The sequence below is a fragment of the Ictalurus punctatus genome, chromosome 13 (genome assembly GCF_001660625.3).
Source record: "Ictalurus punctatus breed USDA103 chromosome 13, Coco_2.0, whole genome shotgun sequence".
In the NCBI taxonomy this organism is placed as follows: Eukaryota; Metazoa; Chordata; class Actinopteri; order Siluriformes; family Ictaluridae; genus Ictalurus; species Ictalurus punctatus.
Window position 1 is genome coordinate 28,215,308 of NC_030428.2, and position 22,399 is coordinate 28,237,706.

Here is a 22,399-nt window from a genome sequence, read left to right on the forward strand (position 1 = left end):
AAAAAAAAAAAAAAAAAAACCGGAAAATAGAAACTAGCTATAAAGAAGAAACCAATAAGCACTGAGCTTTAATGTGTTTTATTATTTTTTACATGTTTGTAATAATAATAATAATGATAATAATAATAATAATAATAATAATAATAATAATAATAATAATAATCTCCCACGTTCATATTGGTGCATGAAATCACGATAAATCCTTCATCTATTTAAAATTCATGAGACACCAGTTATGTGTTAAGTTTTCTTTTTTTTTCTTTCTTTCACACACACACACACACACACACACACACACACACACACACACACACGCCGTGTAATAATAATAATAATACTTTACTTTTATTCATTTGTGTGAAGAAGACTGTGTGTGTGTGTGTGTGTGTGTGTGTGTGTGGATAGTTGGCCTACTTTGCTGCCTGGCCAACACAGAGAGACCGGGACATACCAGGGCACTGACACCTCACCACTAAATCCTAACACACACACACACACACACACACACACACACACACACGATTTCCTCATCAGCAAGTTCCTGAAAGTCCTGGGTTTAGATAAAACACGGCATTTATCCACGAATTGTCGCTGTAAATGGTGCAGTAGTTACACAGCAGGTGTGTGTGTGTGTGTGTGTGTGTGTGTGTGTGTGTTTTAAAAAATCCACCGGAAGAAGCCTTTCTTTGTGCAGGTTAGGGTGTTATTACATTTATTATTATTATTATTATTATTATTATTATTATTATTATTATTATTGTTGTTGTTGTTGTTATAAGACATGTTTAACAGATCTGCTCGCGCTGCTGAAGTGGAGTTGAGTTCCCACTCTGTCCTCTGCAGGAAATCCTCCCTCGGGTTGAGCTTTAAAGCGCGTTGATTGGCTCGTGCTTGGAGGCATTCCATGTTGCGCATTGCATTGCATTTATCTACCTATCTACATGCATGCATGCAAAAAAAAAGGAAAGAAAGAAAGAAAGAAAATGAAGCACCACACACACTCCTGAGTCGGAGTGGAGAGAAGGAGAGAAGGAGAGAAGGCACGCGTGCACGAGGAGGGGATTCTCCATCCGGAGTCACGAGGATTTCGACTGGAAAAATAAATAAAACAATCAACATATTCATGTTATTTATTTTCATTAAATAAAAAGGAGCGCGTGGTGAGTGAGCGATGCGGCTGAAGTGGTGGTGATGGTGGTGATGATGATGATTATGATGATGAAGATGATGATGATGAATCAGTCTCCAGCCCCGAGCTTCACCATCCGCTCCATCCTGGGCACCGCGGCGGAGAGCGCGAGGCAGGACGGAGGAAGCGGAGGTGCAGGTGCAGGTGGAGGTGCAGGTGGATCGCGTGCAGCAGGAGCAGCAGCAGCGGCGGCGGCGGTGTCGGTGTCGGTGGCGCAGAGGAGGCGCGCGCTCTCGGTGTCCTCGGACGGCTGCAGCGCTGAAGAGGAGGAGTGCAGCAGCACCGAGTGTTTCTGCAAACTCCAACACACACTCTCCTCCAAAACGCGCCCGAGTGAGTGCATCTGATATTTATCTTTATATTTAAAGCAAAAAATATTTTCTGTTCCAACACACACGTTCTCTCTCTCTCTCTCTCTCTCTCTCTCTCTCTCTCTCTCTCACACACACACACACACACACACACTCGGGTGTTTTTACGATTTTCACCACGACACTAAAATCCAAAACTGTTCCTCAGCATTTGCATTCTCGTCACCATAACAACCTGAGTGAAAAGCAGGATCTCTGACATGTTTACATCACTTTCACAAAGTATTTTTTTCTTCTCCACATTTGTTGTTGTTGTTGCTGCTGCTGCTGCTGCTGTAATGACGGCGTGCGCTCGAGCTCCACAAGTTTGTGTAAAACCGGATGTTTGATCAAATCCACCAGGAGCTAAAACTCTGAGTTTAAATGATCACCATCACACACTTGCTTCGATTTAAACAGTGACGCAGAAATAACGCAGAATCTTAAACATTACACATTCATGACGTGGATTTCTTTTGATTTAGCCTCTAATCATTTAACTCTAAACTCAGATGATCCCAAATGTCCACTGTATGAAATACTGCATTAAATAAATGTCAGACAAATCCCACAGATCTCCTAAACACAGATTTGGTTTTTGGTTTTTTTTTAAAGGAAAAAAATTCCAACCGTTCAAATATTTATCCTTATTATTTATCAATAACTTTCTAATTATTTACTGAAGACAAAGCACTTTTAATTCCTGAACCTTGCGCCAGACTAACATCTCGGCTCCAGTGATTATTTATACATAATTTACACACTTACTGTACAGTTCATAGACTTTTTATAGAGTTCTTGAGATTTGGATTAAACCTGTTCACTTCAGAAGAGCTCAGTAGTTAAATCTAATCACTTTGGTTAATACGGCTGGCGGCTACACTCCAACTGTAGGCCTAACGAAATACAAACCACCGACCCCTGGATGTTCAGATCCTCCCTGGGTTCTCCAGACTCCTCCACTTGCAGAACCACTGCAGCGTGGAATCTCGGAACATCTCGGAAACCACAACGAAATAGTATCAACCTTAGGAAAAAGTTTTTATTTAAAAGAAAAGAAAAGAAAAAAAAACACTGTCAGGATGGTCTTGTTGGTCCAGACATGGTAGAGCACACACACACACACACACACACACACACACACACACACACACACACACACACACACACACACACACTTTATAAAGAGTCAAGAGTTGGTAGGAAACTTTCATCTCTCTCAGTGATGTTATTATTAATAATACTAATATAAGCTATAATAAAACAATATATTCATTAATAATATTCATATTTATTTGTTTGTTTGTTTGTTCATTAGCAGTGTGATTCTGGTGATCCCTATAAAGTGTGCTCTCAGTAATAACGATACCAAACTGTATATACTTTTCCTTTTTTTCTCTCTACTTAAGCGTAAATGTTCTGCACCTCTAGTGTGTATCTTACACCTGGGCAGGTGCATGTGGTCCTTTTAGAATAAAGATTTAAAGGTTTAAAGAAAGGGCCTTTACATGACTATTTAAGGTACGCTGTTGGTATATTCGACTCTTCTAGGTACACACGAGCAGCAACGAGTCCCACATGAGTGACGAGTAAGCTACAGAGTGGACCATCAACAAGAGGGGGTGGTCGATTTCCTAATCGAAAGCTTGATAACTTTAAAAACAAACATAAAATATCTAACCGTAATGTCAGTTGACTAAAACAAGGAGAAGCGTTGATGGAAAATGTCCGGATTGTTCCGCAGTAACTGGTTTGTGTTCTGTGAGAGAAAAGAGAATAAGATGACTCAGCGTGACGGGGCACGGTCGTGCAAGTGTTGGGTTTTATTCAGGAAATGAATCAGTCTGTGGTGCAAGTGTATTTGTTTAAATTTTTTGAAACCTTCGCATGGTTAGTTCTTCACTAACTGTTTTGTCACTGCCGTGATGATCAGAAGAATCTTTTCCTATCTTAAATGTTCACATTACCTACATGAACAGTGCTTCATGGCCACGGTAAATACGATCCATGAAACAAAGTTACACTGAAATGTTGTTTAAGAACCCAAAGCAGTCAGTATGAAGAACCGAAGGAGTTGAGTACACCGAGTAAATCATCATTAAACCCCAACAGGCTGATCATACTTCAGGTTAAATACTCAGCCCCTCCAGGATTTTGTGATCACAGAAACGAACGAAAAGTCAAGCAAGCTTCACAATATTCTGAGGAATGTTCAATTTAACGGTAACGATAACGAGTCTTTATTGGTCACGTATACATTACAGCACAGTGAAATTCTTTTCTTCATACCCCAGCATGTTAGGAAGTTGGGGTCAGAGCACAGGGTCGGCCATGATGCAGCGCCCCCTGGAGGAGAGAGGGTTAAGGGCCTTGCTCAAGGGCTCAACAGTGGCAGCTGGCAGCACTGGGGCTTGAACCCCCGCCCTTCTGATCAGTGACCCAGAACCTTAACCACTAAGCCACCACTACCCCTGATATTTGTCAAAATTTGGGCCGAGACGCGTCACGTGACGTCATCACGACACGCGTTCAGCTAAAGCCCTCTTCGATTCACACGAGTACAGCTAACACGTCTCGTTTACCAACAAACATCGCTGTGAAAAACTGTAAAAAATTATTTCGTGTGACTGCAATTTCGCCAATTCGAGTAGTTTTCCACACAAAAAGCACAAAAAACTCCTGTATGGTCTGAACACTATTTTATACATTTTCATTAAAAGGGCAAAGTGATTTCCCCAACAACAACAACAACAACAACAATAACAACAACAAGCTTAAACAACCCATTTTTGGAGAAGAGAATAATCATAAATAATTTTATGATTTGTAAGACATTAACCCTAAACTGATTGTGAATCTATAAATAATCTCATTTCAACTCGCAATCTTCAGCAAAAAAGGTCTCCATTTTGACCAGTACTGATCATTTTGCATTATTAAAATAATTGTATTTCTATAAAATCTAAACAGTTGGATAATTGAAGAGAAGAGTAACAGTGACAGTTGGTATAACGTTTGAGTATCAATATCCTGTTGATTGAATGTCCTATAGTAAACTGGGGACCTAAAGGGGACTACACAAGAAAGAGTACTGGGGTCCGGAGTTTGGGGTGGGGCTTGGGGTATTAACCTGTTACACTCACTGGGGCGGCGCCCTTATCTTTTGTATCTGTAATATGTACGCTTACCTTGTACAGTAACTACGTTCACACTAGATGCTCGTTCCGCTTGTAGTCTGTCTCTTGCGGGCGTGTACCGAGTGCTACTGTTGTCACATAAGGACGTGGCCTGTCTAGCGTTTTCTGACGAGAAAAGGTAGTAGCTGTACATAGCTTCTGAAGCTAGTAAAACTAGTTCAAGATGAATTAGTCTGATTGGTTGATTTACATGTTACCTGAACAACATCGTACTAGCTTCGCTCTCCTAATAGATTAGCAAAACAAGCTAACTGGCACACCAACAACCTCTGCTACTTCCTTCCAAGCTTTATTTTAGATCTGTTAATGTTTCTGTACACATTAATTGAGATGGAGATGAAACTACGGTTATTCTTCCATTTTTGTGGGAACTAATTGCAGGGGAACTGAAGAAACGGCGTAGGATCGGTCCGGGGAATCATTCGAGCCAATTGCTTGGATTTGTCATACCTAATTTGCATAAAATTGAGAAAATCGCATGTTGGTTTGTTGCTCGCTCTAGGGTAGAGTAAAAGTTCAATAAAGATACACTCTAAAGGAATAGTACAGGGGGCTGAAATTTCTTCTAGCGCCCCCTGGTGTTGACGCACATTAAATATATTTATAAATACATATTATTAGCCTAACTGTTTTTTTTTCTCTCAACATTATGTCTCTTAGACGCTACAGTAAACAAACCCTCATCAGAAGGGAAGGAGCGCACGCTGCACAACCGCACCAAGAATAATAAAGATGACCAAAGATCACCGAGTCCGTGCAGTGAGAAGCGAACTGACAGAGGCACTGTTGACAAATCCAGCAGCGGAGACACAGCGAAGAAGAAGACACGCACGGTGTTCTCACGGAGCCAGGTGTTCCAGCTCGAGTCAGCGTTCGACGCTAAGCGGTACCTGAGCAGCGCTGAGCGAGCGTGTCTGGCCTCCAGTCTGCACCTGAGCGAGACGCAGGTCAAGACCTGGTTCCAGAACCGGAGGAACAAGTGGAAACGGCAGCTCGCCGCAGAGCTCGAGGCCGCACACGTGGCTCACGCGGCGCCCTCAGCAGCTCGGACCCTGATCGGGATGCCGCTGGCCGGATTCGGCGTTCCCATGCCGAGATCTGCGGCTTTTCCGATGTATTATCCCGGAAGTAACGTTCCGGCGTTTCCTCTGTACAGTCTTTACAGTAATATTGACTGCTGAGGCGGAGGTTTGATGGATGCTGTGGTGTGTGTGTCTGCAGACAGAGACCAGTGGGCGTGTCTTTGAGTGGGATTAATGGGCGTGTCTTTGAGTGGGATAGATGCTGGTGTTTGAATGGGAGACAAATGGGCATGTTTGTGTGGGACAAATGGGAGTGTCCTAGAGGGGGCGTGTCTTTGCGCCTATGCATGGACTCATGGACAGACCCTTTAAAAATCGTTCTCTCAGGTCAGCTCAGGTTAGCTAGTTGGCTAACAGAATCACTGAAAATATATGGAAATGAATACTTATAGACCAAAAGAAACACCTACATTCTCACCTAAGGTCTTAAAGTCCGCCCACTCAGAGCGGCCATCAATTCCATATATGGGCTCAAAGACACGCCCACACCCCCACCTATGGTCTCAAAGTCCTTCCCATTTTTCCTACATGGACTCAATGTCACGCCTTCTCTGGTCTAGGATCTGCAGACAGACCTTATAGGCCATGGTTGCCAGGCAACAATATATGTTCATGATGTGAAAAAATCCCCCAAACACCTAGAATATAACTAGCAACCGTACTTATAAAAATCATACCATCTCTAAATGTTATAAATAACGCCTAATCAATTTTTAAAATGTTTTAGAGACATCTCACGCTACACACCCCATTTAAACCCCTCAGTGGGACGATCCGTTTCCATGGAAACAAAGAATCAGATGAGGGTGATGTGGTTGGAGTTTTCTTGATTTTGTAAAAATGAAGCCAAAGTAAAAGGTTTATACTGTAGCCCCGCCCCCTAAAGCCAAGCTTTACCTTTGTAAATTGCGGATTGTTGTTCTTTGGCGTTACTTTTATCAGGCGATACGCTGAATGTTATAACAGTGAAAGATATTCGCAGCAGTAGAGCAATCAGGAACAGGAGGGAATCAGGAAATATATACGGAATAAAATCGATGCATGATCTGTACAATTCTGCCGATGCTAATTTGTGAATTATTTAAGGCATGCTCTAGCGTCATCCCGTCTCACCACATTAATAACGGTGTTGTAAAATAAAACATCTCTATTACAGTTCTACTCTAAATGATTCAAATGAGATGCTATTAATAGGAATTTAAGCAGATAAAATGACATTTTCTCTTCTAACACCGGATCTGCTTTTCTTTTTTCTCCTTCTGCACTTCTTCATTGATCACTTGGAGTTCGGAGTGTAGCTAACCGGCTAGTAGCTTTCAATCCTGATTTCAGTCCTGCTCCCGATTGGCTTATCCCGCGTCTAGCCAATAAGACGTGATTAAACTATCTAAGAGACGTGCTCTTTTGACATCCATGGAGCGCAAATATGGAGGAATCGTAACGATGGCTTCGTTAACCTTTTATGAACTTCATTATAGCGCGATTTCCGCACAAATCATGTTGTTGTTTTTTTTTCGTTTTTAAAAAAAAAAAAAAATATTATAAATATCTCATTTTAAAAAATTCGAAAGAAACATTTGGAAATGTAATTTGAGGTTTAAACCTGAAATCTCCTTCATTAGCTGTGTTTCCATCCAAGTCGTGAATTTACCATATGAGAAAAATCTGAATATCAGCATAAAAAGTTCACGAATAAAACATCGTTTCGATTTCAAGAGAACAAAGAATCAAAGCAAGTGGAAGTTGGGAAGCCGCTGTGGCTCTTCGTTCCTGTATAATTTGATATTATAGATAATTATATAGGTATAATACATATAATAAAGGTTTCTCGTATGCTTTAAGAATCGTCTGCGTTTGCACTCCTTGGGAAATCTGCACTACTGATGTTTTCCATCAAGAATTATATTGTAGTCACGTTTTTTAAAAGTTAAAATGCTAAAAAATGTTCGGACCTCGCCGCCTATCCAACCGTACCTCTCGCTCGCCGCCATTTTAATTTTTCTCACCCAATTATCCGATCACATGATTTGTTGAGGAAAGGTCACATGACTTTTCTGATCCACCTCAACTGAGCGTGTACATTTTGGAGATTTTATTTGAAAAAAAAAAAAAATACGTTGACGGAAACATAGCGACTGACTTCCAGTGGTTATAATAACAAAATCAATAATAAGTGCTTAAAGGGTGATGACAGATGACAGTCTGGTATAGTGTAGCTTAGTTTAATAACATGTTAGCTAACATTAGCATAGTTAGACTCAATCAGTATAACTGATGCATCATTAATCTTATATACTTTATATATATTGTGTTTGGCTGCCAGGTAACGTCACAAATAAATGACTTATTCTCTAAAAATGCTGAAAATAAAACTTCAAGTGACGTCAGTTCTGCGTTCTCTCGACTCCAGGAAACACAGGAAAGGCAAAGCTTCGCAGATTAAACAAGGAAATTATTTGTACAACGCTAAATATGTTCTGTATTACTTACATTTCTTCTCTACCACAAACTCAGCTGTGTCTCGAATCACACACATCTGACACACAAACACACATGTAGTGCAGTGAAGATGTTTCTTTGTTTTTTTATGTGTTATTTTCATTGATCGGTGTATTTCTGTAAACTTTCTATATATTTAGATGATCACGTTCTACATTGGCACTTAGCCTTCCAGATTAAAGCCTATAGGATTATGTGATTGGAGACATGGCTCATCATTATATCATTTATATTATTTTTAATATACCATGCCACGTCATTATATTTTCACTTGTATTAATTTTTCATATATATTACCAACCAAAATACAGCTTTAAATGCTCATCTGTATTTGTTACATTACTAAACTGTAAATAAATCTGCTTTAAGAAGTATCAGGACTCTCTCTTTGTGTGTGTGTGTGTGTGTGTGTGTGTGTGTGTGTGTGTGTGTGTGTTACTCTTACAATGAAATAAAGTGTGTCCACAAGGTCAACATCTGACACGATGTGTGTGGAATCATCACGTACAGCTTATATTATTAATTGATTTATTTATTTTCACATTCAGTTTTATAGTATTGTCATTTATTTTGCATGTCAGAATCAGTTCATTTAAAATAAATAAATAAATAAATTTATTATAACTCCCTAAATTTTGTAGGGAAAAAAGAGTTACTGTTTTGTTTTCTTTTCCACTATATATATATATATATATATATATATATATATATATATATATATATATATATATATATATATATATAGATAGATATAGATATAGATATACATATACATATACATATATATATATATATATATATATATATATATATATATATATATACATATATATATAATTAAGTTATATAATGAATGTAATGTCTTATATACACATTTATTTATATTACTTTTTAATTCTACTTATTGTATTATTCTATTTTATTTCTGAGTGTTTGTGTTGGAATAATAATAATAATAATAATAATAATAATAATAATTATTATTATTATTATTAAAGTTACCATAATACCCATTCTATCCATCTCCAATCCATCTACCTGTGTCGACACGTCTCTACGCGGACCTGACGTAATAGGAAGTGGAATAATTTAAACCAATCAAAAGCGCCGCGGCTACATTCAAATTTACAAATTGACCAATCAGGACGCGGCTGGTTTGGGTTTCGGCAGACAGTGTAGTACCGTTAGGGACGTGACTATCCGTCGTGGTGTTAGTTCAGCTCGGCTATACTGTTATAAATTATTCACATTTTTTAAAATAGAAAATCTTTTATAAGGAATATAAACGGTGAGTAATTTGTTGCTGAAATGTGCACTGAGATCAGACTGGTGATTTTTGTAATTATACTCTGTTACGGTTTGTTTTAGCTAGCCTGCTAATGCTAGCTAGCAGATATCAGTGGATTTTGGGTAAAGCGTTGGATTAACTGCGATTTTTTTTTGTTATTTATCACAGAATGAGACAAATAATAATAATAATAATGATGATAATAATAAAGAACCACTAGTTATACAGGCTGCTATCTATAACAGCTCTCTGGCTAAAGCTAACCCAGCTAACCGGCCGCCATCTTAACTAGCATCAGTGATTTATATACAGTGTATTGTAATCATAATTCTGGAAACATTATATTATTAAAAAGCGTAAGATTACTGTGTTGGAGGAGTTTGTAATTTATACCAATGTTTATTTTATCATCCTAAATGTTTCCTTGCTCCATATTAGTTTTGCACACGGCATAACCAGGGAGTTAAACCTAGTTTTGTGCATATTTCGCACGAATCTAGTTTTAAAATATCAGTTAGATTCTTACAAAGATATATAAAATGTATGTTACATATATTAATTTTATTTTAAATCTCTCCGTTAGTATTCTAGACACCAAAACAATAGTATATTCTCAGTTTAATTTGATGCTTTTAGGAATAATATGATTCATATTTTTGATGACTCATCCTGTACTCGTCTTGTGATCGTCCAATGAAATGCGCTCCCCTCCCGTGGGGGTGTGTCTTGCGCTACAGTAGCAGCTCATTAACAGTAATTGTGGTTTGTTTGGCTGCACGCTGTTCGTTATGGGAGTAAATGTCTCGATGGAGTTTCATGTGGAAGCGGAATATCGCTACTGACTTTATATGACGTCTCCGTCACGCTGTCAGTAATGTGAGGGGGTGTGGCATGGAGTATCCCCAACGCTGTTTAAAAAAAATAAATAAATCAAATGTGTTATCGCTCTGACTTCCCGTCTTAGAAGGTGAAACGTGAACATACGGGTCGTTTCAAAGGGGATGAAAATGATCATACTGATTAAAGTTCCTAATTTCCCTCGTTTAAGAAGTGCGGTACTCGTTGTGCGGTAATGTTTAATGAGGTTTCTTTCGTCCTCGTGTTTTAGATGACGGGCTCGAACGAGTTCAAGCTGAACCAGGGCCCTGACGACAGCATCTCAGCAGTGAAGTTCAGCCCCAACTCCTCTCAGTTCCTCTTGGTCTCCTCCTGGGACTCCACTGTCCGTCTCTACGATGTCGGTGGAAATACGATGAGGATGAAGTACCAGCATCTGGCCCCGGTCCTCGACTGCGCTTTCTACGTAAGAAACCGGGTTTTCTCAGGAGATGGGTACAATACATGATTAAAAATACAAAAAAATAAACCATGCTAAATTGATTCGTTTTGTTTCAGGATCCGACTCGGGCGTGGAGCGGCGGCCTCGACAACCAGCTGAAAATGCACGATTTGAATACAGACCAAGGTACGTTTATTAATCATGTCGAATAGATTCTCATTTAAATGTAATAAAATGGTTAAAACATGGGATTAAGGTTAAACATGACCATTCATGAAAAAAGAATTCCCATTAGTGTTGTTGTTGCCATGACGACCCAAACCACTCTCGATGCGTTTTTGTTTCTCCGGCTTTTTATAGACCTAGCTAGCCAAGTAAAAGTATCGAGCTGTATATGATGGCGTGTGTGCGAGTGACACTGTATTTTTTTCCCCCGCTCTGTATAGACACGATCGTCGGAACGCACGAAGCTCCTATTCGGTGTGTGGAGTATTGCCCAGAGGTCAACGTCATGGTAACGGGCAGCTGGGACATGAGCGTGAGGCTCTGGGATCCTCGGACGCCGTGCAACGCCGGCACGTTCACCCAGCCTGAGAAGGTACAGAGCGCTCTCAGATCTTTCGCTTCTCCTTGACCGAGACGTTCACCTTCACGCCCGCTCGCTGTGCCGTGTGTTTCAGGTGTACACGCTGTCTGTGGCCGGGGACCGCCTGATCGTGGGTACGGCGGGACGCAGAGTGCTGGTGTGGGACCTGAGGAACATGGGATACGTCCAGCAGAGACGAGAGTCCAGCCTGAAGTATCAGACGCGCTGCATACGAGCATTTCCGAACAAACAGGTCAGAGCCGCGAGCGTTCAGCTGCTGATCAGCAGGGGATGATGATGATGATGATGATGAGGATGTGATAGAACTGTAAACATCCTAGGTTATGAGTAGAGGTGGAACAATACCTCTTTTATTCACCGAGACTGAAACCTCGAGTCTCTGTCGATACCGATACCCGTCCTGTACGGTTCTCATCTAAAACTACCAAGCTACCACGTAGGAACGAATCTGCTCCTGGGTCCGGATTCACAAAACCTTCTTAAGAATAAAATTCTTCTTAACTGCCGTTTTCTTCTTATTTGCTAACTTAAGAAAAAAGTTAAGAATATTTTGTATTCCCAAAAATTCCTCTTGATGATCCTTTTTTTCCTTCTTCAGAAAGACAAAACTAAAAAAAAATTCATAAACATCTGATATAATGTTTCAGCTGTGAGGAAACAAGCCCCGCCCACTAGTCACTTGTTGGCATGTTCTGATACATACTGTATAACGTCCCAGTTTACCCTCCTATATACATAATCCAATAGGCAGCAGTTAAAATCAGACTGTGCGTGTGTTGCAGGGCTACGTGCTGAGCTCGATCGAGGGCCGAGTAGCCGTGGAGTACCTGGACCCAAGTTTGGAGGTGCAGAAGAAGAAATACGCCTTTAAATGCCACCGTCTGAAGGAGAACGGCATCGAGCAGGTGTATCCCGTCAACGCCATCTCCTTCCACAGCATCCACAACACCTTCGCAACAGGTCACGCATTTTAAACATGGCTCTCGGTGCACACACACAGGTGTATGGTTGTGCGAGTGTGTGTAAGTGACTTTGACTCATCCCTGCAGGTGGCTCGGACGGGTTCGTGAACATCTGGGACCCGTTCAATAAGAAGCGTCTGTGTCAGTTCCACCGTTACCCGACCAGCATCGCCTCTCTGTCCTTCAGCGGCGACGGCTCTCTGCTGGCCATCGCCTCCTCGTACATGCAGGAGCAGGGCGACATCACGCACCCGCCCGACGCCATCTACATCCGCCAGGTCACTGACGCCGAGACCAAGCCCAAGTAAGCGCGCGTGCGCACACACACACACACACACACACACGCGCGCTGACATTAAACCACTAATTAACTTGTAATACATAAAGGACCAGGAGAAAATGAGACTTGGAGAACCCCACGGCTCTACAAGGAACTACATAAAATCTGGGACTGGAACTTTTCTTTGTATGTCTGTAACTCTTGAAAAGTTTAGGACTGGGAAAATAGTACTCTTGGGATCCTTAGATATAGTGTACAGAAATGGTTTTTGGTACTTTTTGTGAACTCTTGCATGGGAACTAGATAAACGTTGGTACTTTGAGAGTTCTGAGATGTGGACTAGTAGGAAATCGGTGCTTCACAAATTCTTAAATAAGAACTCAAAATTTTGTAATTTGAGAACTTCCCTAGTGAGGACTTGGGGAGAATGGTACTAGAAGAATTATTGAATAATGACCAGAAGAAAATTTGATAGCATGAGAATTCTTGCATATGGAATGTTGGAAAAAAAAGATTGGTACTTTTGAGGACTCTTTGATTGGGACTAGGGAAATGGTACTATAATAACTTCTGAATAAGGACCAGAAAAAATGTACTTTGGGAAGAGTCTCTCCCTGGGATAGGGACTAGAACAAAGAACTGGTACTTTGAGAACTCGTGTAGAGATTAGAACATTTATTGGTACTTTAGGAACCCTTGTGTGCAGTTGTAACTTGTATGTGGTCTAGACGAAATGGTCCTAGAAGAACTTTTGAATAAGTAAAATAGAAACAAAAGTAGTCCCTTTTCCCTTGCATAGGGACTAGAAGAAAAAAACTGGTACTTTGAGAACCTGTGTGTAGACATTAGAACATAATTGGTACTTTTGGGAACCTTACTTGTATCGTTAACCCTTGAAAATGTTGAGACTAGTGGAACTTGTGAATAGAGATTTGAAAAATGGGTACTTTGAGAACTCTTGGATATGGATTAGAAGGAAATGGTATTTCGGGACCTTTTGTGTAGGGACTGGGGTAAATCGTATTTCAGGAGTAGTGCCTTCCCTTGCATATGGACTAGAAGGAAAAAAAAAAAACGGTACTTTGAGAACTTGTGTAGATATTAGAACATAATTGGTTCTTTGGGAACCTTACTTGTATGTGTAATCCTAGAAAATGTTGGCACTAGTGGAACTCTTGAATAGAGACTAGAAACGAGGTACTTTGAGAACCGGATATGGACTAGAGGAAAATGGTACTTCAGGACCTCTTGTATAGGGACTGGGAAAAATGGTACTAGAAGAACTGTTGAGTAAGGGCTAGAAAGCAATGTGGTACTGTGGGAGTTCTTGGAAAAGGACTAGAGGTCAGAGAAACATTGGAACTTTGAGAACTCTTGGATAAAATAGATAAGAACTATAGACAGGTTGGTAGAACGGGTTTCACTGTGATGGTGTACATCTATTAATAACGTACGTGTTTGTGTTGGCAGGTCGACCTGAGGCTGTGTTCAGGTGTGTGTTCAGGATTGAACTCTCCTGAAGTGTTGCCCTGATAAACATCTGCTGGTATCCAGTTGTTCATATGCCTTTTTTTTTTTTTTTTTTTTCTTGTTTATTTTCTTCATCTTTCCTACACTTTCTGCTCTTCTTATCTTTGTTGGCCTGTGACCAGATGTCCAGTTTTTTATGTGTTTATTTCTCCACACAGTGTAATATTTCTTTCCTTACCTTTTAGTTTATTCCTGGATTTTTTGCATCAACACACAAATCCAGCTCAGTAAATATCCCTGTTTAACTAAATAAAATTGACTTTGATAAACGATTCTAGGAGTTTTGTCTTCTAATGAAACACTAAACACACAAAGCGTAAAGGTTTTTTCCGTGATGAACTTCGGTATTCCATACACTGATAATAAGTACATTATGCCATACACTACGGTATTCTGTACACTATGGTATTATGTACATTATGCCATACACTGCTGTATTCCATAAACTTTGGTATTCCATACACTATAGTATTATGTACACTACGGTATTCCATACAGTACACTATGATATTCCATAAACTTCGGTATTCCGTACACTACGGTATTATGTACACTGTTATTCCATACACTATGGTATTATGTACATTATGCCATACACTACGGTATTCTGTACACTATGGTATTCCATTCTGTACACTATGGTATTCTGTACACTACAGTATTCCATACAGTACACTACGATATTCCATAAACTTTGGTATTCCATACACTATAGTATTATGTACACTATGGTATTCCATACACTAGGATATTATGTACACTACTTTATGCCATACAATATGGTATTAGTTACACTATGCCATACACTACAATATTCCATAAACTTCGGTATTCCATACACTATGGTGTTCCATACACTATGATATTCCATAAATTTCAGTATTCCATACACTATGGTATTATGTGCACTAATTTAGGCCATACACTTCAATATTCCTTAAACTTTGGTATTCCATACACTGGAATTATGTGCACTATAGTGTTATATAGTATAGTTGGGTGTATTATAGTATAAAAAATATAGTAGTGTACACCGTGTATATGGTATAGTGGTATAGTGTAGTATTGTATTATAGTGTGGAGTATAGTATATTAGTGCATATAGCATAGTAGTTCAGTGTGTGTATGTAGTGTAATATTGTAGATTCATATAGTGGTGTAGTGTATGTATAGTGGCCTAGTGTATGTAGTGTGTGTGTGTATATAGAGGTGTAGTATATAGTGGTGTAGTGTGTATATATATATATATATAGAGGTTTAGTATGTATAGTGGTATATATATAGATGTAGTATATAGTGGTGTAGTGTGTATGTATATGTATATATATATATATATATATATAGGTGTAGTATATATTGGTGTAGTGTATATATGTAGGTGTAGTATATTTTGATGTAGTGTATATGTAGAGGTGTAGTATATATTGGGGTAGTGTGTATATATAGAGGTGTAGTATGTATAGTGGTGTATATATTGGTGTAGAGTATATATATATAGGTGTAGTATATATTGGTGTAGTGTATATGTAGAGCTGTAGTATATAGTGATGTAGTGTGTATATATAGAGGTGTAGTATGTATAGTGGTGTATATATTGGTGTAGTGTATATGTAGAGGTTTAATGTATAGTGGTGTAGTGTATATGTAGAGGTGTAGTATATAGTGGTGTAGTGTAGTATGTATAGTGTAGTATATATTGGTGTAGTGTATATGTAGAGGTGTAGTATATAGTGGTGTAGTGTGTATATATAGGTGTAGTACATAGTGGTGTAGTGTAGTATGTATAGTGTAGTATATATTGGTGTAGTGTATATGTAGAGGTGTAGTATATAGTGGTGTAGTGTATATGTAGAGGTGTAGTATATATTGGTGTAGTGTATATGTAGAGGTGTAGTATATATTGGTGTAGTGTATATGTAGAGGTGTAGTATATATTGGTGTAGTGTATATGTAGAGGTGTAGTATATAGTGGTGTAGTGTATATGTAGAGGTGTAGTATATATTGGTATAGTGTATATGTAGAGGTGTAGTATATAGTGGTGTAGTGTATATGTAGAGGTGTAGTATATAGTGGTGTAGTGTATATGTAGAGGTGTAGTATATATTGGTGTAGTGTATATGTAGAGGTGTAGTATATATTGGTGTAGTGTATATGTAGAGGTGTAGTATATAGTGGTGTAGTGTATATGTAGAGGTGTAGTATATATTGGTTTAGTGTATATGTAGAGGTGTAGTATATAGTGGTGTAGTGTGTATATATAGAGGTGTAGTATATATTGGTGTAGTGTAGTATGTATAGTGTAGTATATATTGGTGTAGTGTATATGTAGAGGTGTAGTATATATTGGTGTAGTGTATATGTAGAGGTGTAGTATATAGTGGTGTAGTGTATATGTAGAGGTGTAGTATATATTGGTGTAGTGTATATGTAGAGGTGTAGTATATATTGGTGTAGTGTATATGTAGAGGTGTAGTATATAGTGGTATAGTGTATATGTAGAGGTGTAGTATATATTGGTGTAGTGTATATGTAGAGGTGTAGTATATATTGGTGTAGTGTATATGTAGAGGTGTAGTATATATTGGTGTAGTGTATATGTAGAGGTGTAGTATATATTGGTATAGTGTATATATTGGTGTAGTGTATATGTAGAGGTGTAGTATATAGTGGTGTAGTGTATATGTAGAGGTGTAGTATATATTGGTATAGTGTATATGTAGAGGTGTAGTATATAGTGGTGTAGTGTATATGTAGAGGTGTAGTATATATTGGTGTAGTGTATATGTAGAGGTGTAGTATATATTGGTGTAGTGTATATGTAGAGGTGTAGTATGTATTGGTGTAGTGTATATGTAGAGGTGTAGTATATAGTGGTGTAGTGTATATGTAGAGGTGTAGTATATATTGGTGTAGTGTATATGTAGAGGTGTAGTATATATTGGTATAGTGTATATGTAGAGGTGTAGTATATATTGGTATAGTGTATATGTAGAGGTGTAGTATATATTGGTGTAGTGTATATGTAGAGGTGTAGTATATAGTGGTGTAGTGTATATGTAGAGGTGTAGTATATATTGGTGTAGTGTATATGTAGAGGTGTAGTATGTATAGTGTAGTATATATTGGTATAGTGTATATGTAGAGGTGTAGTATATAGTGGTGTAGTGTGTATATATAGGTGTAGTACATAGTGGTGTAGTGTAGTATGTATAGTGTAGTATATATTGGTGTAGTGTATATGTAGAGGTGTAGTATATAGTGGTGTAGTGTATATGTAGAGGTGTAGTATGTATAGTGTAGTATATATTGGTATAGTGTATATGTAGAGGTGTAGTATATAGTGGTGTAGTGTATATGTAGAGGTGTAGTATATATTGGTGTAGTGTATATGTAGAGGTGTAGTATATATTGGTATAGTGTATATGTAGAGGTGTAGTATATAGTGGTGTAGTGTATATGTAGAGGTGTAGTATGAATAGTGGTGTATATAGTTGTGTAGTGTATGTAGATACAGGAATAAAATGACCTCTCTCCTCGAGCTCCAGGGGGGACACAGGTGCTGTTTGCTGCTGGTGGCTCGACATCTTGCATAGGGACTAGAAAAATATGAATAGTGGCACTGACAGTAGACACGTGCAGCTGTGGTCAGATTTTTATCTCTCCATATCGCTGACGATGGACAGATGCTCACCGAAGGAAATCTGTCGTTCTTCTGTACTCATTTATTGCAGCAGTTCATCATCATCTTCTCCTTAAAAAAATAATCTCTTACTTTCAAGGTTAAAGTTTAAGTGTATGAAGGTGCTGTATTATTTTCTGGAGTTGTTCAGCACTCCAGCAGGTGAAAGGTGACTCGGCACAGAGACTCTGTTAAACTGCCGAATGGAACTTCCTTGACTTTTTCTATGTATGTGATTTAAAAGCATTCGTACACAGAGTTTGTTAAAAAGAATGATTTTACAGCGTGTTTTTGCTGTGAGCAGTGTGTGAGGAGTTAAACCTGGATCAGTAGAACAGACTCAGACGCTTTCGTTTTGCAAACAATCGACATTCATAAAGACGGCCAGCTCCGCGGACCTGTTTCAGTCTTAAACCTGATTACCCAGAATTCCTAACCGAGTTTCCCTGCCTGTCTCGCCGATGCAGATTGGAGTTCATTTGGCACAGAAAGACCAGTTTAAGTCTCCTGCTTTATATCAGAGCGAGGCAGCCGCACGGCCTGCAGCTCTAATGCTAACGATGTAGCGGCAGCATTTCATTAGCACGCTAAAGCGCCTGCAGGAAACGCTAGAGAAGCGACCGCTGCCTCTGACGAAAGACCACGTCGAAAGGTTTAAATACGAATAAAATCTGAACAAAGGTGTACGTTTTCGACTAAGAAGCAATATTCGATCCCTTACGTTCTTCTGCACCAGCACCAACATAACGCTCCTCTGTAGGCCTAATGAATAGAACGATGTGTGTGTCGTGCTGTTAGAGTGAAATAATCAACAACAGGGTGGTGTGATAAAGCGAAGTTGATTCATTTCCTACAACAGCGCGTCCCCAAGTGTTTTATTCCTCTTACACCACAGCGATTTGTCAATAATTACAAGTTTTCATTTATTAAAGAACATATCAGACTTTTTATCCGTTTGTAGTTACGTTTTATGTTGTGGAACGTCCGTGAAAGACTCTGGTTCCAGTTCTCGCTTATGTTATAGCAACTATAAACAGTCGTTCCTTCACCAGAGTCTCTTTATTCTCTCGAAGTTAATAAGACAAAAAATACAAATGCAGCTTGTCATGTTCCCGAGAAACCGCGATAAACTCGTCTGTCCTGACGATGTCGGAAAACGTAACGTTACAGCTTTAACGTGATGTTAGAGATGAGAGAGAAGTTTGGAGACAAGACACAATAAGCTAGTGGGCTACACACAATTAAATGTCTCTCTTCAGGAACCGTTAGGGACGATTATGTTTCTGTTTGTTCCTCGAACCACTTTTCACTGTACACTCTTAGAACGAAAGTGAAGTCTATGTAGAACCCTTAAAAGTTCTTCGTTTATCCTTCTGAATGAATCCTACATAAAACCTTCCAACAGAGAGTTTCTCTATCATGAACTGCTCCAAACTGGAACCTTTGTAGGAACCTGAGAACTATATTCAAAGAGCCTTCTGAAGACAAACGAGGTTCACTGCAGGAACTAGGGCTTAATTTTAGTTCCACTTCCAGCGTCTTGTATGGCTATTATAGTGTTCCGGTATCTGGAACTATAGTGGGCGGAGCTTGCTGTATCGAACGTTGCTGATTGGTAGAATGCAGTCTTCTTTATTATAACGTAAAAAAAATAAACAGTATTAATCTAACAAGCAAATTACTGAGGAGAGTTTCATCTCATCATTTTATCTCATCAAAAGCTTTTTAATATTCCAAAACGATTATTTGACTCCACATATCGGATTTAATTTTTTATTCCAGTCTATTTGAGTGACACTAACTAATTGTCAAATTTGGTTTAAATTTCCAAATTTCCATCCACTTATTATGTACTATTGATTATTTTCAAATTTTAAAATCTAGAATATTAAATCTGATATTTGCTTCCCTGAAGGTTTGTTTTCCGCAACTGATCGCCATCCGATAGCATTAAAAAAAATATTTTTTTCCTTTTGAATATATTTAGATAAAGAATGAGACCAAAACCTTGTATATAACTATGCTATTAATAATAATAATTATTATTATTATAATTATAATAGGATGTAAGTCTGGCCAACAGGTTCGTTTGTTCTTCCTTTCTTTCTCCTCCTAACGTCATCCTAAGTGTTTTTCCCGTATAACCCCCTCCTCCTCCTCCTCCTCCTCCTCACTACACACACACACACAAACACACACACATCCATTTCTCAGTGCGCAGTGAGAGCAGATAAAGACCGTAATTATTAAATTAAAGAGCTGCGCTTCTATCTAATGGCTGCTGCTGAAGAGCAGGCCGCTTCTTCAATATCCTGGAAATTATTTGTGTGTTTGGTTAAATGATGTTACTAATTCCCCTGATTACTAGTAATGACTCTGTCTTTCTCGTTTTGTCGTAGCTTCAGCTTAATATGAAATGGCATTTATTTTAGGCGTAATTACCCTCCTAAGCCAGAGAAGGGAAGAGAATCGACTCGCTCCAGACGGCGGTAAATTGCCCCGTTTCCTCTAATCTTTGCCTTCGCCAAATTAGAAAATTGAGTTCCTCGGCCGGGTGCAACAATTGGTAGGTGTACATCACCGTCATTAGGCCTGCCGTGCTGCTGCGGGGAATAAAAAAGGTCATTTCGCAGACAGCCTGCTGCGCCAGATACATTATTCTACATTGTAAACCACTCACATAAGAAATGGTTTTGCTCTCTGCGGGAGGCGGACGAATAGCAGAAGAGCCGAGAATCTCTGAATGGACAGAGCCGTCGATAAAACGGGGAGCTAAATTGAAAATCTAACGCATTAACTGTGTAACTGGAGAGAAAGAAACTGTTTTGTGTGAGTGTGTGGGTGGGAGAGAGAGAGAGAGAGAGAGAGAGAGAGAGAGAGAGAGAGAGAGAGAGAGAACCTTGTGCACATGGTCATAAATGAATCTACAAAAGGTACTATAGAAAAAAACACTGGTTTATATATTTATATTGCGCCGATCGTATGACATCATCAGTGGGCTTGTGTGCAGTAATAACCTGTAATACAGAAGTGCAGCAAAACATCCTATTACACGAACATTACTGATTTAATCATTTGTCTTTTGGTCTTGATTGATCTTTCCGCTATTATATTTCAGCTGCACTTTTAATGAATGAAAGACGCGAGGGATAGATAATAGTTATTATTTAAAGCCCTGGCTCCTGAGAAAGAGGTAAGCTGACTGGCACACTCTGAGGATCAGGAAAGTGTTTTTATAAACAGCGCGTATACGTAAAGAGGACGTTTCAAAGTTCAAGGCTCATTATTATAAAGACTGAAACAATAGGAGCGTTCACAGCATCGGAGACTAGGACTAACCAGAAACAAGAACACTAAAGACTGGGACTAATGAAGAGTCACAGTTCTAAGGACTGGGACTAATGAAGAGTCACAACACTAAAGACTGGAACTAATGAAGAGTCACAACACTAAAGACCGGGACTAATGAAGAGTCACAACACTAAAGACCGGGACTAATGAAGAGTCACAACACTAAAGACCGGGACTAATGAAGAGTCACAACACTAAAGACTGGGACTAATGAAGAGTCACAACACTAAAGACCGGGACTAATGAAGAGTCACAGCCTGAAACTAATGAAGAGTCACAACACTAAAGACCGGGACTAATGATGAGTCACAACACTAAAGACCGGGACTAATGAAGAGTCACTACACTAAAGACTGGGACTAATGAAGAGTCACAACACTAAAGACCGGGACTAATGAAGAGTCACTACACTAAAGACCGGGACTAATGAAGAGTCACAACACTAAAGACCGGGACTAATGAAGAGTCACAGCCTGAAACTAATGAAGAGTCACAACACTAAAGACCGGGACTAATGAAGATTCACTACACTAAAGACTGGAACTAATGAAGAGTCACAACACTAAAGACTGGAACTAATGAAGAGTCACAACACTAAAGACCGGGACTAATGAAGAGTCACTACACTAAAGACTGGGACTAATGATGAGTCACAACACTAAAGACCGGGACTAATGAAGAGTCACTACACTAAAGACTGGAACTAATGAAGAGTCACAACACTAAAGACCGGGACTAATGAAGAGTCACAGCCTGAAACTAATGAAGAGTCACTACACTAAAGACCGGGACTAATGAAGAGTCACAACACTAAAGACCGGGACTAATGACGAGTCACAACACTAAAGACCAGGACTAATGAAGAGTCACAACACCTAAGACTGGGACTAATGAAGAGTCACAGCCTGAAAGACCGGGACTAATGAAGAGTCACTACACTAAAGACCGGGACTAATAAGGGGTCACTACACTAAAGACTGGAACTAATGAAGAGTCACAACACTAAAGACCGGGACTAATGAAGAGTCACAACACTAAAGACCGGGACTAATGAAGAGTCACAGCCTGAAACTAATGAAGAGTCACAACACTAAAGACCGGGACT

The 22,399-nt window shown here is 39.2% G+C and overlaps 2 protein-coding genes across 2 annotated transcripts; both read left to right on the forward strand.

Annotated features, from left to right (window-relative positions):
* The first annotated feature begins 885 nt into the window (after nt 1–885).
* Nucleotides 886–8,691, forward strand: LOC108273622 (homeobox protein HMX2). Its single transcript, XM_017482978.2, has 2 exons — nt 886–1,522; nt 5,397–8,691. Exons 1-2 carry the CDS (start codon nt 1,192–1,194, stop codon nt 5,915–5,917), a joined length of 852 nt encoding a protein of 283 aa, XP_017338467.1. The 5' UTR covers nt 886–1,191; the 3' UTR covers nt 5,918–8,691.
* Nucleotides 8,692–9,464: 773 nt separating this feature from the next.
* bub3 (BUB3 mitotic checkpoint protein) lies at nt 9,465–14,535 on the forward strand. The gene is made up of 8 exons (XM_017482971.2): nt 9,465–9,605; nt 10,714–10,908; nt 11,001–11,070; nt 11,331–11,482; nt 11,565–11,723; nt 12,274–12,451; nt 12,541–12,757; nt 14,204–14,535. Exons 2-8 carry the CDS (start codon nt 10,714–10,716, stop codon nt 14,211–14,213), a joined length of 981 nt encoding a protein of 326 aa, XP_017338460.1. The 5' UTR covers nt 9,465–9,605; the 3' UTR covers nt 14,214–14,535.
* The last annotated feature ends 7,864 nt before the right edge of the window (nt 14,536–22,399 follow it).

Bases quoted from the DNA above. Each gene is read 5' to 3' on its own strand.
- LOC108273622 (XM_017482978.2), top strand. From the start codon at position 1,192: ATGGTGGTGATGATGATGATTATGATGATGAAGATGATGATGATGAAT. The intron at 1,523-5,396 runs GTGAGTGCATCT...TATGTCTCTTAG, and splicing joins CTCCTCCAAAACGCGCCCGA to ACGCTACAGTAAACAAACCC.
- bub3 (XM_017482971.2), top strand. From the start codon at position 10,714: ATGACGGGCTCGAACGAGTTCAAGCTGAACCAGGGCCCTGACGACAGC. The intron at 11,071-11,330 runs GTACGTTTATTA...CGCTCTGTATAG, and splicing joins CGATTTGAATACAGACCAAG to ACACGATCGTCGGAACGCAC. The intron at 11,483-11,564 runs GTACAGAGCGCT...CGTGTGTTTCAG, and splicing joins CGTTCACCCAGCCTGAGAAG to GTGTACACGCTGTCTGTGGC.